This window comes from Xenopus laevis, chromosome 3S, assembly GCF_017654675.1.
Source record: "Xenopus laevis strain J_2021 chromosome 3S, Xenopus_laevis_v10.1, whole genome shotgun sequence".
Classification (NCBI taxonomy): domain Eukaryota; kingdom Metazoa; phylum Chordata; class Amphibia; order Anura; family Pipidae; genus Xenopus; species Xenopus laevis.
Window position 1 is genome coordinate 76,980,990 of NC_054376.1, and position 15,111 is coordinate 76,996,100.

The 15,111-nt window shown below is 38.5% G+C and overlaps 1 protein-coding gene across 1 annotated transcript in view; it reads right to left on the reverse strand.

The window, feature by feature from the left end:
• The window catches only part of LOC121402185 (putative interleukin-17 receptor E-like), a 66,967-nt gene extending 52,118 nt beyond the window's left edge, over window positions 1-14,849 (reverse strand). Inside the window, exons 1-3 of the mRNA XM_041588518.1 lie at window positions 14,300-14,849; window positions 5,883-5,907; window positions 1,846-1,995 (exon numbers count right to left, since the gene is read on the reverse strand). Coding sequence (XP_041444452.1) covers window positions 1,846-1,995; window positions 5,883-5,907; window positions 14,300-14,428 — 304 coding nt within the window. The 5' untranslated portion in view covers window positions 14,429-14,849. The remainder of the gene's footprint in view (window positions 1-1,845; window positions 1,996-5,882; window positions 5,908-14,299) is intronic.
• Between the last annotated feature and the right edge of the window lie 262 nt (window positions 14,850-15,111).

A 15,111-nucleotide genomic window follows, 5' to 3' on the forward strand; every position in this document is an offset into this window, starting at 1 on the left:
TACACTTTTTCTCATTCTGTTATTTAAATAAATTATTTAAATAAATATTTGACCAACTCCCAAACCCAGCTCCCATTAATTTACCAATAATTATTCTTGAAAAAATCAGTGCAAGTAAAAGTCGCGACAATTCGAAGTGTGTGACTTTTTTGATTTGATGCTTGAATCGTGCGACTTTTGCAAATTTATTAAATTATAGAACGAAAACCAGAGCAAACAACCCAAACTATCGAATTTTGAATATAAAAAACATGTTTCAGTATTAAAGGGACCATCTGCCATTGACTTTTTCAACAGGTTGTAGCAGAGTGGCTCCCATTTTGCAGCTTCAAATTTGGTTTCCATTTAGCAACTTCAGCTTCCACTTTTGCTCCCATTCAGAGGCTTCGGCTCCAATTTGGTGGCTCCTGGCTACCCCTGGCAACTTAACCCTAAATGGAGAGGCCCACCAGGCATTTTTCCCGAACGTACAGATTACCAGTCCAAGTCTGCATTCATGTAACATGCTCCAGGCAATTTCCAAAATTTCTGTGCTTACTTTTTCTAATAAGATCCTAAATCTGTAGATGCTTGTATCATTTAATTATTTTAAACATTGTGTATTTCTTGTTTTAGCTTTACAACGCACTCCCAATGTCTATCCATACATGTTATACTTCTCTTCACCTTTACAATTAAGAAGACTAAGAATCCTGCCTGTATAAGTTGAAACATATCATCAATTAAGTTATCCTGATACACAATAGGTAGATTTTAAACTCAAATTTATTGTACAGAAATACAACTACTTTTGACTATATACTGATTATATACTGATTTCCTTCACTATATAGTAATTCCTTTGTAAATTTAAAATGAATATATGGGTTATATTGTCATTGTATTGTCATGTTATTATAACTATTATTTAGAATTCTTTAAATTAAAGGCATATTTATGGCTTTTATATCTAAATAACACGGTTTTCATTACAAATAATCGACTCTACAATTTTATTCCTGAACCACGTGTACTGTATTTTCTTTTTTTTTTTGCTGTAATATTGGTGTGTAGGCAACCATCTCAGGTCATTATGCCTGATCCTTTGCATAAAGAAAGAGCCAGCTCTTAAATAATAAGCTATTCAATGAGCTATTGTTTCTCCTACTCAATATAACTGGATGAGTCGCAGTGGGACTTGGATTTTTACTACTGTGTGCTAGTCTCATGCCTACTTGTTATCCTGTATCAGGGAGCTGTTTGTTTAGTTGGTTATCTTCCCATTTTTTGTTATTAGGCTTCTGGGGGGGAAAGGGAGGGGGTGATATCACTCCAACATGCATTGCAACTGTAAGGGCAGAGACACATGCTCATATTCGGGGAGACTAGTTGCCGCGACAATTCTCCTCTTCTTCGGGGTGACTAATCTCCCCGAACTGCCTTCCCCTGCCTTCCCGCCCGCTAGAATGTTAATCGATGGCGGGATGGCACTTGGAGCGCTTCCTTTTCCGAAGTCGCCCGAAATTTCGACGTGAGGCAACTTCAGCAAACAAATCCTTCAGCAGAGGTGTCAGATAGCTGCTATCTGGTTAGCTGCCCATTGTTCTGTTGATAGGCTGCTGGGGGGATGGAGGGGGGGGTGATATCACTCCAACTTACAGTGTAGCAGTAAAGAGTGACTGAAGTCACATGACCTGAGGGCTCCTGGGAAACTAACAATATGTCTAGCCCCATGTCAAATTTTAAAATGAAATGTAAAAAAATCTGTTTGCTACTTTCAGTGCAGAATTCTACTGGAGCAGCACTATTAACTGGTATGTTACAATTTTTCATGCAATCACCACCTTTAAGCACCTTTAAGCATACCATTCAGGATGACAGTCCCATTAACATTAATATAAAGTGAACACCATCTCTTCCCACTGCACTTCATAACTGTTGAAAGTTTCATATTTTGCAGCACATCTGAGGGTAAAGAACGTGGTGGGGTTCGACAGAAAAAGCTTTGCTTGGCAACTGCAAGAAAAATATTGAAGAGATATGTCAGAGATAAGTAACACTGGACCACATTTAGCAAGAAGTGGATTGCGGATTTACAGTATATACAGAACTGCATTTTTTAAAAAAGGGTTTTTTTCGGTGTACAGAGAAGTGTCTCATGACAAAATTAACATTTTTCAACTTAACACATAAAAAGCTAAAAGTTCATCTAAAGTACCATGCACGTTACACAAAAAAATTACATTCAGGTTTTGCATGTTGCAGCTATTTAAACAAGGTTTTTGCACTTTTTGGCACAAAATTACATGCATGTCCCTTACAGAAATGTCCAGCTAGCACAGACTGGACCACATAAAGCAAGTTAAATAAAAGGTCATCCAACAAACACCACGCACATTACAAAAATTACATTATTAGCATTATTAAAGAGCAACCTGGGAGTTTGCTCAAAGCTAAGGGAGTATAGTGCCATCAAAAGTGGGCAGGGATACAGTGGACTGTGAGTTGAGCCAGGATGGATTTGGGGCAGAGATGGGGCACGGCCAAATCATTCCCTGAGGATCACACTGCTGCCATCCCAGCATGACTTACAGAAGACCAGCTCTTTTTGCTTACTGGTTTAAAGTGTCCAGGACTGGTAGAGTCCATCTTGTTTATACTATTTATATAATAGGTTTTAAAGTCATTTTTGAAAATGTTTTTCTGCAAACTATTTTTGTTGAGTCATTTGTATTTGCATATGTGAGGGGACCCCTAGTACACTGAGGCCACTCCACCCTTTCTGTTTGCGTAACAGAGGGGCCCTTAGTGTGCTAGTTGCTTGGCCCCTCCACCCAATCTGCTATTAGTGATAACAAGTTCTAGGTTACTTTACTCATGTGTTAAACCCTATATTAAGAGTGTACCTGTGTACTGTATCGCTTGTGCACAGCTCTGTCACAACTGTCTGTATACTCTCTACATGTAAATAAACCTTCAATTAAACTGGCCTATCCAACAATGTATTCTTTATCAGTACCACTTACTAACTAAGATATACTTACTGGAGGCAAAACAATCGAATAGAGTTCAATTTGATTTTTTAGTAGACTTAAAATAGAACTAAAGCCCCCAATAAGAAAAGCCCCAACTACTACCCTAGATAGTCCTCCCCACCACGCTTTCTACTTGCAGAGTTGTTCAGTGGAGGTCATGGGCAACCATCTTCCAAGTCTTGAGTCTTCTTTGGATCCTCTTCCTTCCCTTCAGCGATTTACAGAAATTTTCAGTGCATGCGCAGTTGGTACAAAGACCGAACTGCTCCAGCTGCGCATGCGCCAAATACAGCGTTCCCTTACAGAAAAAGACCGAAGACCCAGAAGATGGTGCCCATGATCTCCATTGTGCTACTCCGCATAAATGCAGGAGGGGGTTAATTCTCATTCAAATTATGGAGATCCAAATTACAGGAAAACACCTTATCTGGAAAATCCCAGGTCCTAACTATTCTTGATAATAGGTCCCATACCTGTTTATGGATAATGTAAAATGTGCTGTAAAATATATATGGCCACTTTTTCCACTGTTGTTTGCCATATGAAAAATATTGAAGTTATACAGTTGCAAAATGATGGTCCAATTCATGTAAAATGTTTAGTTAAAATGAACTTAAAACAAACACCAACACAGGGACAGTGTGGTAATGTCACATCCTGCCTGCAAACTGGTGACCTGCTGTCTTTTATGCAGCCTACTTGCCTTGGCTCTATCTGAGTAGGCAGGTGGGATCTTCGTTGAGCTTTGGCCATGTTTTGTTTCCAGGTAGGCATAGTGAATTCACCTCTGCTCAATTTGGCCACTGGTGCTCAGAGTTTGCCATCAGTGTGGCTATAAAAAAAACCCTGCTCTGTACTCACACATTGCCCGTTGTAGGTCAAGCTTGCTTCTCCCTTATTCTCTGGTTCTTGTATTATTTTCAGGTACTGCCCCAGCCTGCCAGACTATGGTTATTCCGTCTCTACTGGCTCCTTCCCTGCTGTACGTTTGAAAACGTCGCTTGCCCCTGTGGGAGTTGCTGGATTCTCTTGAGGTAAGACCTGGCGGAGTAGCTGAGAGCTAGCTCCAAGGCCAAAGGTGGCTGTTATTGGCAGAAGAGCACACCTAGACTGGAATTCAGTCACTTGCCCTGAGGTTTGGGATCACCATACGTGACAGGTTAGTAATAGTACGGTACATTAAAAATCAACAGCTTATGCAAATCTACTAATTAAACTGGTTGCTGTGCAAGTTTCTACTATTTGTCTCTATTCACTTCTACTGTGGTGTAAAATATAGTGAATAATGTACCCTTTGTTACATTAAAAATATAAATATATTATAAGTCAAGGATTTCCTTGACCCTATAAAGGCACATGCCAAAGGTCTTGGAACTCCAAGGTGATGTTTAATAATTAAGTTTCAGCTTCTCAATAGCAGCAATGATCCAGGACTTCAAACTTGTAAGAGGGGGGTCACCATCTTGGAAAGTGTCTATAAAAATTAAATGCTCAGTGGACTCTGAGCAGCTGTTGAGAAGCTAAGCTTAGGGGTTGTAACAAATGATCAAGCAGAAAATGAGGTTGGCCTGTAATATAAGCAGATGATACAGGGCTGATTATTAAATTATCATGCTAGTTGCATGTTTTCTGTGCTGCCATGTGCCAATAATATGAATAATTTATTAATCAGCCTTATATTGTGACATTTATATTCTATATATTCAGTATATTGTGCGTCGGTTCCTAATCTCAGTAAGTAACAGCAGCACAGAGCATGTGCAGTGAATCAGCAGAAAGAAGATGGAGAGCTACTGGGGCATCTTTGGAGGTACAGATCTTCCCTGCTAAAGGGATATGATTGCCACAGGCTGATACAGAAGCCCAAAACATAATGTAAAACATTTATAGCCTACATATTAAGTTAAGCTTTAGTTCTCCTTTAAGTGGATATATTCTGGCATGCACACTTTTTGCAAAAAAAAAAAAACGGTGTACAGCCATTTTACATACAAAATTTACATGCTTTATAATCTGAGATTAATTGGATGCCAGTTGTTGCACTTTTGTGGCATTAAATTAAAGCTGCATTTTTGTATATATATGGCCCTTAAAGAAGTTGACTAACTGTGAGAAACAGGTCCAAGTTACCATCCAATATAATACCACGGCGGGATCTTCCTTGCAACATCCACAGAAAATGAGTAAAAAGTAAACAATGTAGCAACTATCTAAATGACTAATGGTGACAGTGTCCATAAAGATAAATGGAAATGTATTAGGGAATAGCTTAATTTGCAGAGTATCCTGTTTTCTCTACATAAAATATCCCATTTGTTAATGTTATTTCACTCTCTATAATTCTTTTCCCATCTCTCCCTTCTCTTCTTTGCAAAGAGTTCTCACCCTTTCTCCCTTCCTACAAGATACCTCTGCAGTTTTAATCCTTTCTCAAAAAATGTTCATCTGATAATACCCAAATTTCCTAAGTATAAACAGTACCTAATTAATGATACTAACATACTATATATAAATAATGTACATAAATGTATGTGAACATGTATTTAACTTATGCTAATAAATTAAAAGAATACAATGAGCATTCTTATTGGCTGTAATAAAATGTCCTTTCTAGATCCTTATAAAAAATATTTACTGTGCATTACGCAACTATTTGCAAAATGCAGAGAAGAAAAGATGAGGAACTTGATTTTATTTGTAAACTTAAACATCTAAACTGAAATGCCACTGTGTTCATTTTATTTTAGGGACAGGGAAAGCATAAGCATGGTATTTGCTGATTTCCTTGAATAAAGAGTCAGTATGCTGTCTGTACTGCGAGGTCTGTTTTGCTTCAGCTTAGGAAAAGGTTACAAAATGAATACTTACATGTTACTTTTCTACAGTTTATACCCTGAAAAAGAAAGTACAGTAAATATTACCAAGCAAAATACAATGCATGAAAAAACCTTTGCTTTGTTTAATGGTTTATAATTATAGACACTTTATACTGACTCATTAAGTAGCGTAAAATAAATCCACCACTCCACCCACTAAATTGCGTTTGACATCTACTTGCTCTTAGCACTACAAGTATCCTTATAAAGAAATGAAGATTTTATAAGTTAGGATTGTGGGTCAAACACTACTCCAAATATTTCATCCATATAATCCTAAAATCACAAGAATACATTCAGCTAATGAATATAACAAAACATTACTCATTTTTATGGGTAGTCAAAGTATTCCAGTGCTACAGATGAGTGCAATTTGAAGCACTGGCTAATTACATTGTGCTATCAGCTTGGTATCAGAGGGTGGTTCTCCTTTAGGTTAACTTTGAGCATGTTATAGAATGGCTAATTCTAAGCAACTTTGTCTTTAGCCTTCACTTTCATCTTTCATAGTTCTGAATGATTTGCCACCTTCTGCCTCTTTCAAATGAGAGTCACTGACCCCATCTAAAAATCAAATACTCTGTAAAGTTACACATGTATTGTTATTTCTTTCTTTACTCAACTTTCTATTCATACACTCTCCCATTTATATTCCAGTCTCTTATTCAAATCAGTGCATGGTTGCTAGTGTAATTAGGACCTTAGTAACCAGATTGCTGAAATTGCAAACTGGAGAGTTGCTCAATAAGAGCTAAATAACTCAGAAACCACAAATAATAAAATTGAATAACCTCTTTAATAAATCAGCATTATGTGTGCAGGATCAATTATGTCTTAAATGAGTTGGTCACTAATGCTGTTGCTAATTAACAAATGTATTTTTAAAAATTACAAATTATTTTATTATTCATTTGTAAATTCTTACAAGACTAAGACTAATTCCACATAAGGGCTGGTCTCAGCCTGCTTTTTTCAGCCCCTACACGTGTATCTGCTTCCTTCTTCACCTGCACCTGGCACAATTGCCTGGGTGAAGGCACTTATGGTGGATTTCAGATGGATTTGCCTGCACCCAGGTTTACACAGTGGTTCCTAGTGCAGAAGAAGGAAGATGATGCCAGTGTAGGGGCTAATGCTTGGCCTATGTTTTTCTGCAGATCAGCCCTTGTGTGTGGCATCAGCCTTAGGCCTTTTAGGTACTTCAAATAGTCGGTTGCCTTGATTAATGTGATGCCTTACAAATATTAAATGATGTATTTTGTACAGAACCAGTGATGTTTACTGATCATTGCACAGTTGTAGTATAAATTATTCTGAAATGCAGCTATAACAGTAAATGTTTTTTTAATATTGTCTGTTAAGAACATAAACTCTCATTTATTGCATTGTGAAAAGCACAAAACCACCCCACATCACCATTGTTTTTACCCATAATGCAGTGTCTTTTCCCAGAATTCTAGGATAATTCTGGGATCCCATCCTACCACTAAGTAGTATGCACTACAATGTGTCCACAATTTACCAGTACTGTCCATATTGGTATTTTGCACACCAGTTGCAATTTACTGGAGTCAATTAAAATTGCATCATTTTGGCATGGCTGCACTCATGGCGCCAGTAACCAATTTAATGTGCAGTTCATTAGGTGCAATCAGTTGGGTGTGAAGCTGCAGAACTCAAAGCGAGCCTTGGAAGTAAAATTTGCTCAAGGCATTCTGGCACAAGTATACAGGATTAGGTATATGTCTAACTACATTTATGTTTGTATGCAAATACTCTGTAAAGTTACACATGTATTGTTATTGCTTTCTTTACTCAACTTTCTATTCATACACTCTCCCATTTATATTCCAGTCTCTTATTCAAATCAGTGCATGGTTGCTAGTGTAATGCAACTATGCAAAACATTTTTTGCATAGTTTTTTTTAATTTTCACAAATAGAGTAATGGTCTAGTTAAATCACTATGCCAACTATGCATCCAGAACCACAGATTCAGCCTAATAATTCATAGCCATATATCCAGCCATGCCAGTCTGGTTCAATCCTGTTAGATCTTATCAGTGCAAGATATTGTAACATGGCTTCTGCCAATATGCTGACTTCTTATGCATTCCACATCTGCATGTTTTTTTTAGCTGATGTGGGTTCTTCAGATGGTGATTAGCTTAAAGTCGCTTAACGTTCTTTGTATGTTTTGGTTGGAAAATTGTGTGTGTGGTCAGCTTTGGCTTGATGCCATACAGTGGATTGTGTAACTTAAACACACTTAATTTACTGATGGCATGCAACCTTATTCGTGTATGGAAATTGCTAAAATGGAAATTCATTTTCATTGCTTTTTTTGGGTTGATAATTAGGCAAAAACATAATTGTGAGACAAAGCACAACATAGCCTTGCATTGCACATTGGTTGGATAATTTATTTAGAAAATAAAGTGAACAGTTAAATCCAATTAAACTTAATATATGTAAATTACATCAATAAAAGGGAGTGTTACAAAGGCATATATTTAAAGTGGAAATAAATACTCCAAACTTTCTACATGAAGAGGCTGTTAAAACACATACAATAACAGGGTGCATAAATGTACTTGTCCACCAACTACCCCTGTAGGTGTGAAGGCCACTGACTTGCTCATGCAAAATAAAATAAAAATTTGTCCTACAATTGCATGCTGTTCAGCTAGTGCAAAATTGAGCCTCTATAGGTAAAAATCACAAAGGGAGTCCTGTACCAGACCAGGACAAGTATTAAATATGTGACCATGTGCAATGCCATCTATGTATGATTTGAGCTGTGCTGCTTATGTGCATGCACACTGAATCCATTAAATGCATACAGAGGTCTCAAAAGAGTGCCCGCACTGTACAAGCTAGTAAATTGAAGCAGTTCCGTATCATGGTCTTCTGATGTTTTCATGCTCAGTGCAAACTACAAAAAGATCTTCTGCACGCAGTGCAGCGAAAGCCAACTTTATGGCTACATCCCCTAATTACCATGTCCATTTTACAATGTTTTGGCAGGTTATTAAAAGCTAAACACATTTCTGAGCAGCAGAAATGAATAAGTAGTAAAATACAGAAAAGTTGCCTTCAAGAGATGTTTTCATCTTATGCAACCTTATTTGGTAAGCCCTTTGCATCTAAGGGCAACCATTTAGCTGAATTTCTTATTGTACCTCCATGGTACAAGTAGTGCATTTCATTTAATTTCTATAAACAGATGACTTGATTCATTTAAAGGGAACCATGTAATGTGGAAACTCCTATCTTCCTCAAGTTCCCTTCTGTCTACAAAGAGTGTTAGTTAGCTAACACATGGCATAGTTAATACTCATAAACAAAAGAGAATTTAGATGCACATAATTAGTTTAATGTATTCAAATAAACATTCATGTAAAGTATTTTATAAAAGCAAATTGGTTTGGTTAAATCTGACGGTAAAAGAAGGATTTTTTTGCAAGACTAAAGCATAAAATGACTGTAAAGCAATTACTTTCTGATTTGGTGATTTATTTAAAAGCAGGATTTCCCTTTTCTAAAGCATGATGTATAATTTGAGGTAAGATAATTTGCCAGGAATGATTACTAAAAACAAACTTTATGCAATAGAGATGCTTTAGATGAGGAAACAAAGGCAACACACACACTGCTTATTTCAAACAAAATGTGATCAAACTACTATGAATTACACATTTTTTTTAATAAATAGTGAGGGTAAAAGAAAGTTATTTGCAGAAATAGGTTATTTTCCATATCATGATCATTTGTGTATCTGAAGTATAAAGCATTCACCGTTTTTTAAAAGGGCATTTTCATTAAAGGTCAATGAATGGCTAAATAAACATTACATTGTTAAAGACCAGTAACCCAGGTTGGACACCTACAGATGTGGAAAGAGTCACTGACATGTAAGGTTATTACAATGAACTCAGAGTGTTTAAGAATAAAATGTACAGGAACTGTAGCACTAAACAAGGGATTAACTTGTTGGAATGCTTCAGTTGTGGCATATGTTGGGCCAATCTGATCCAGGAAACTGGAAAATTCAGGAAACAGCAAAATATGTGCCAAATGCATTGAAGTCTATGAGCGTCAATTTTTTTTGATGTGTGACAATTTCGCTTATCACTAGTGGCATAAAATATGTTGGATGTACGCTATGTTCCCTTCCAGAATGAATAAGAGAACAAATATATGCTATCCAACAAAGTGATGAGAAATCTGTTAGCAGGCATATTGCCTTAGAGTTTAGCAGATTCAAGGATTAGGGAGAAAGCTCCAATGCCTGTAAGAAAATTGTCATTCTATGTCCCCTTAATTCATGGAAGGCTTATTGGATTATTCATGTTGTGACATTACAGGGCAGATTTATCAAAGGTCGAGGTGAATTTTCGAATGAAAAAAATTTAAATTTTGAGCTATTTTTTGTGTACTTCGACTAGAGAATAGTCAAAATTCGATTTGAATTTGAAAAAAAAGTGAGCAACTTTCAAGTAATTAGTGAGCAACATGAGCTAAGGTGTCCATTTTGAAGTGGCATGTACAACTGAAGAATAGTCTTGTGCATGCTCTGTAGCTTAACAGTATGGGGTCCTGGAGTAATAGGCATGAAAGACAGGGACACCATGACTTCATCCAAAAACACAGGTTTATTTTAGCAAACTCTTCCTAACTTAAAGGTAACTGGAACACAGTTCATTAGCATTTCAAGAGCACGCATTCAAGACTCACTCTAGGGGTTCTCACCATACAGGGTGGCTTCCAAACCCTGCTAACTCTCCCCTTCAGGAATACAAATTCACCAGCCTCTGGCCTGGCTCAACTTCTGGCTTTCCTCACTTTTTGACTCTGTGACCTGGTCACGTCTCCCTCTGCTCCTTGTAGTGGCAGGCAGCACCCCCAGCCCTTCTGGGAGTAACCTTCCTGTTCTGTGCCCAGCTCTGAGAGACCTTCCTAACATTTAACTACAATTAAAGACCTTTCCACAAGACAACCTGCTTGGAAAAGTGAGCTCCAACATGCAAAGTGGACTACTGGAATGGATTGCCTGTTCCTTCCACAATACTATAGCTTCCACGGCAAGACAGCAAAATTCTTTAAACAGAGAACCAGGCCCAGATTTGTGGAAATGCCGCCAATGCCCAGGCCTACGGCTGCAGGATTTTAGGGGACGGCATGAAGCCGAACCACACCCACATTGGTTCGGAAAATCTTCTGCTGATCTTAAATTTCCCATGTGCCAATTCCCAGTGCTCCTGACCTAAAGATGAAAATTTGTGCATGTGCACAAATGAAGGGGAGGAGAAAGGGTGACAAACGGCAGCGGGCCTAGAGGCAGTTGCTATGTAAAGCAGGCATCCTTTTTCTCTGAGCATGTTCCAACTTATGCATGCTCCTGGCCTACTACTAACCTCCTGTATATGCAGTACAAACTAAATGCCTAGATTTACAACTCATGCTTATATGATTATATATGGTCTTGTAATAAATTTGGAAAAAGATAGTAAATATAAAGAGTATGGATGGGCTGCTGGAGGTCCTTTATTATGTGTGGACTTCCCATGTGACCTGCACTTCATTTTTGATTTCACTATTAGCCATTGAAAGCTTGTGGAGTACTGAGATGTTGACTATTGTGTATTCTCCAGAGTGCAAGCAGGGCCATAATTACAGTATATATAGGGCCTGTCCCTAGGACGTAAGCTTTATAAGGGTGGCCCTCCAGTGCCTACAAATCAAATCAATCTTGTGAGAGCAGCTACAATAAAGTCTGTGCCTTGGTTCATTGCAACAATGGGTATGCATTTCACAGTATAGGCTTCTAAACATCCATTCAGTGACAGGAGCCAGCTGTGGTTCTGATATGTATTTTTTCTAAAACTTCCATTCTTTGTCTTAAATTAAATTAAAAAAAAAATAGTTTTAAATGAAATGTAATGTTCTGTTGCATTACACTGGTACAACTGGTGTGTTTGCTTCAGAAACTCTACACTAGTTTTTATATACAAGCTGTTGTGTAGCCATGGGGGCAGTCATTCAAGCAAAAAAGGAGAAAAGGCACAGGATACACAGCAGATAACAGATAAACACTGTAGTATACAATGGGATTCTTCAGAACATATCTGTTATCTGTTATGAATCCTGTGCTTGAATTGCTGCCCCCATGGCTACACAGCAGCTTTTTTATATGAACTATAATTGTATTTCTGAAGCAAACATACCAGTTTTATCAGTGCAGTACCATAATACATTGTATTGTCATTCATTTAAAAACACTTTCATTCTTAGGTGTTACTGTTCCTAGTCACTTATGTACTGTGACTGTTCTCCCACCAATTAGCCAGCGGTGAGAACAGTCATAAGGTTACCACCTTTCTCTTGTATAAATTCTGGCCTGTGGTGAGAAGTGCAGGGGTGGAGCCCTGAGGGAGCAGATCAGTAATGTGAAAGGGGCAGATCAGTGAGGTAGGGGGAGGAGCCATGATATAAATGAGGCAGATCAGTTATGTAAATTGGCAGACTGGGGGTTGAAGGCTAGAATATGGGTGGTAAGCCCTGAATGGAAGTAGGGATTTAGAGAGGATTGAGGGGGCACAGGGGCAGAATGACAGGTAGTTACAAATTTACAAATATATTGCTGGTAAATTTGTAGTACTGGCCCTGGCCTTGGCTCGTATTTTGACAACTAAGCCAGTAAAATACCGGCCAGGTGGCAATCCTGGTGGGGGATAAGTGTGAGTCCTCTCTGGACACACTGAGTTGCCAAGAACGATGCAGCAGTCTGGCCTCATGGACTGCTAAAAATAGTGGGTAGTGATGGGCGAATTTGCGCCGTTTTGCTTCGCCGAAAAATTCGCGAATTTCGCGCGAAATTCACGAAACGGCGAAAAATTCGCGAAACGGAGCCGGCGTCTCGTTTTTGACGCCGGCGCCCGTTTTTGACGCCGGCGCCCGTTTTTCCGACGCCGGCGTCCGTTTGTGACGCCGGCGTCCGTTTTTCGGAAAAAAATTTTTTTGACGCCGGCGAATTTTTTTGGCGAATTTTCGCGGGCGTTTCGCGAATTTATTCGCCTGCCGCGAATCGCGCAAATTCGCCGCGAATTCGCGCCTGGCGAATAAATTCGCCCATCACTAATAGTGGGGCTTAACTATGGGCAGGGTATGAGTGAGTCAGGGTTGTGTTTGGGCATAGGCCAGATGAATCAATGTGTAGTCAAGAATGATTTTTTTGATTAAGCATTTTGTTTTGTCTTGAGTCCTTATGTTACCCCACCTAGAGGGCCTGGAATGCCAGTGAGTATAGGACATGGCTGAGCCCCTGGGGGGAGGGTCTGACAACTAAGTAGTATTCTGCAGCTCCCATCCTGTCCCCCACTGGTACAAACATATCAGGAGTACGAGATGTTAAATGCAGGTATCTGTAGAGATCTATCTCTTTCACACACAGACACAGTGCCCTCTTGTGATATTATCTCATTCAGATTGCTTGGACCAGTGTTGGTATATTTACAAAATGCTGATCACAGACACCCAGGCCCCTCACCATCCAGAGCTTTTCTCTTCTTCTGAACTGATGACAATTTCTTCACAAAGATTAGAGAACATGCAGAGCTGCCACAACTGCCCTATATATTTCAACAACAAGGCAAATTAGTGTTGATGGTACACATATTCTCTGCATTACAAATTGTACATCATTTTTGAGTTTGAAATAGACTCATGCTCATGTTATCAACTCATTTGTAAAAATAATTGCAATTTAAAGCATTATTCATAACAATCTCTTCTCTGTGTACAATCCTGGTTCTTGTCAAAGCTTCTGCTTCAATGTTTGGAAGTCACAAACAGCAGTGCAAAAAATTGAATCCATTCAAAATGTGTTACAGTGAATAGTTGTTTATATTTTCTTACATTATGCAAAATAAAGCAGTTTTTGGGTAGAGATCCCCTTAAAGTTCTTGCTTTCATATGAAAACATATAGTATATTGTACAAATGCCGTGTTCCTTGTTTTTATATCATCTTTTACAAAAGTCTAAAAAAACAGAACAGGAAAGCCCTCAGCCACAGAACTACAACTCTCAGCATCTTTTTTTCTCACTCTCTCTCAGTTGCACATCAGGGTAATCTGGATGCTGCACTCACAATTGACCAATTGTAGAATTAAATACAAAAATAATTATTTCATCATATTTCATCATATTTATGGCCCCAATATTTCCAAACAAAAATGTCCGTTATTCGGAAGTGCAATTCAACAGTAAATTCCAGGCATTACAAAGACTAAGGAACATAAATTATTTTCGGTACAGTAAAATAAAACAGAGAATGTCATCATCTCAAAAGTGAAAAGAAAAAATTAAATGAATTAAATGATTCAAAATGAACATGGTAAATTTGCTTACCCCTGTATGGAAGCATGTGAGCCCACATTCTTTAATTCTCTGGATTGAATGGCAATAAGACATCCCAAACATCAATATAATAACCATTAGCCTTTCCAAAAAGCTGTATCTCCCAAGGTGATATTGCATAGTTACTGTCTCTTTAACGTGAGCTCTCTAACTACAAATACGCTGCTGAGCAGAATGCTGTCCTGTGAGGAAGCACATACACTCTCTACACTCTGACTGGTTGTGACGTTCCTGTATTACATGAAGAATGCTCACTACCTGTTTATAGGGAACTATAGACTCCCCTCCTTCTCCTCCCTGCACAGAGGGAGAGGAGAACCAGCAAGGAGCTTTATCTGATCAGGAGTTAAGTAAGGAGATTGGCTAGCCAAAAGTTTTGTGCAAAAGGATCAGCCACTAAGCAATAGGCAATTCACTGGTTAAAGCTGCTGCTCTGTGCTCTGTCTCATTCTAACTGCTACAGGGAGAAGAAGGAGGGAGAGGATGGATAATAGGATTCTTACTGATTTTTTCCCTTGCTACCCAGTGCAAGGGGAGCAGTGAATTGGAGCAATTTCTTTAAAACTAATTGAAGTGGGTGGTTCTTTCATTTTAATGTCTTTAGTACTGCTTACTCATTCCTGATTCCCTACTATAAACAGGTAGTGAGCATTCGTCACACACATTCTTTATGTGTGATTTCATTGTGCATCTTTGCCCCCCACCATCAACAGTGCAGCATCCTCACCCTTCTCCATGTCATCTCTGCAAATGTCAATGTACCACTAATACCACCCATGTGATCATATTTACTGCACCGCTCT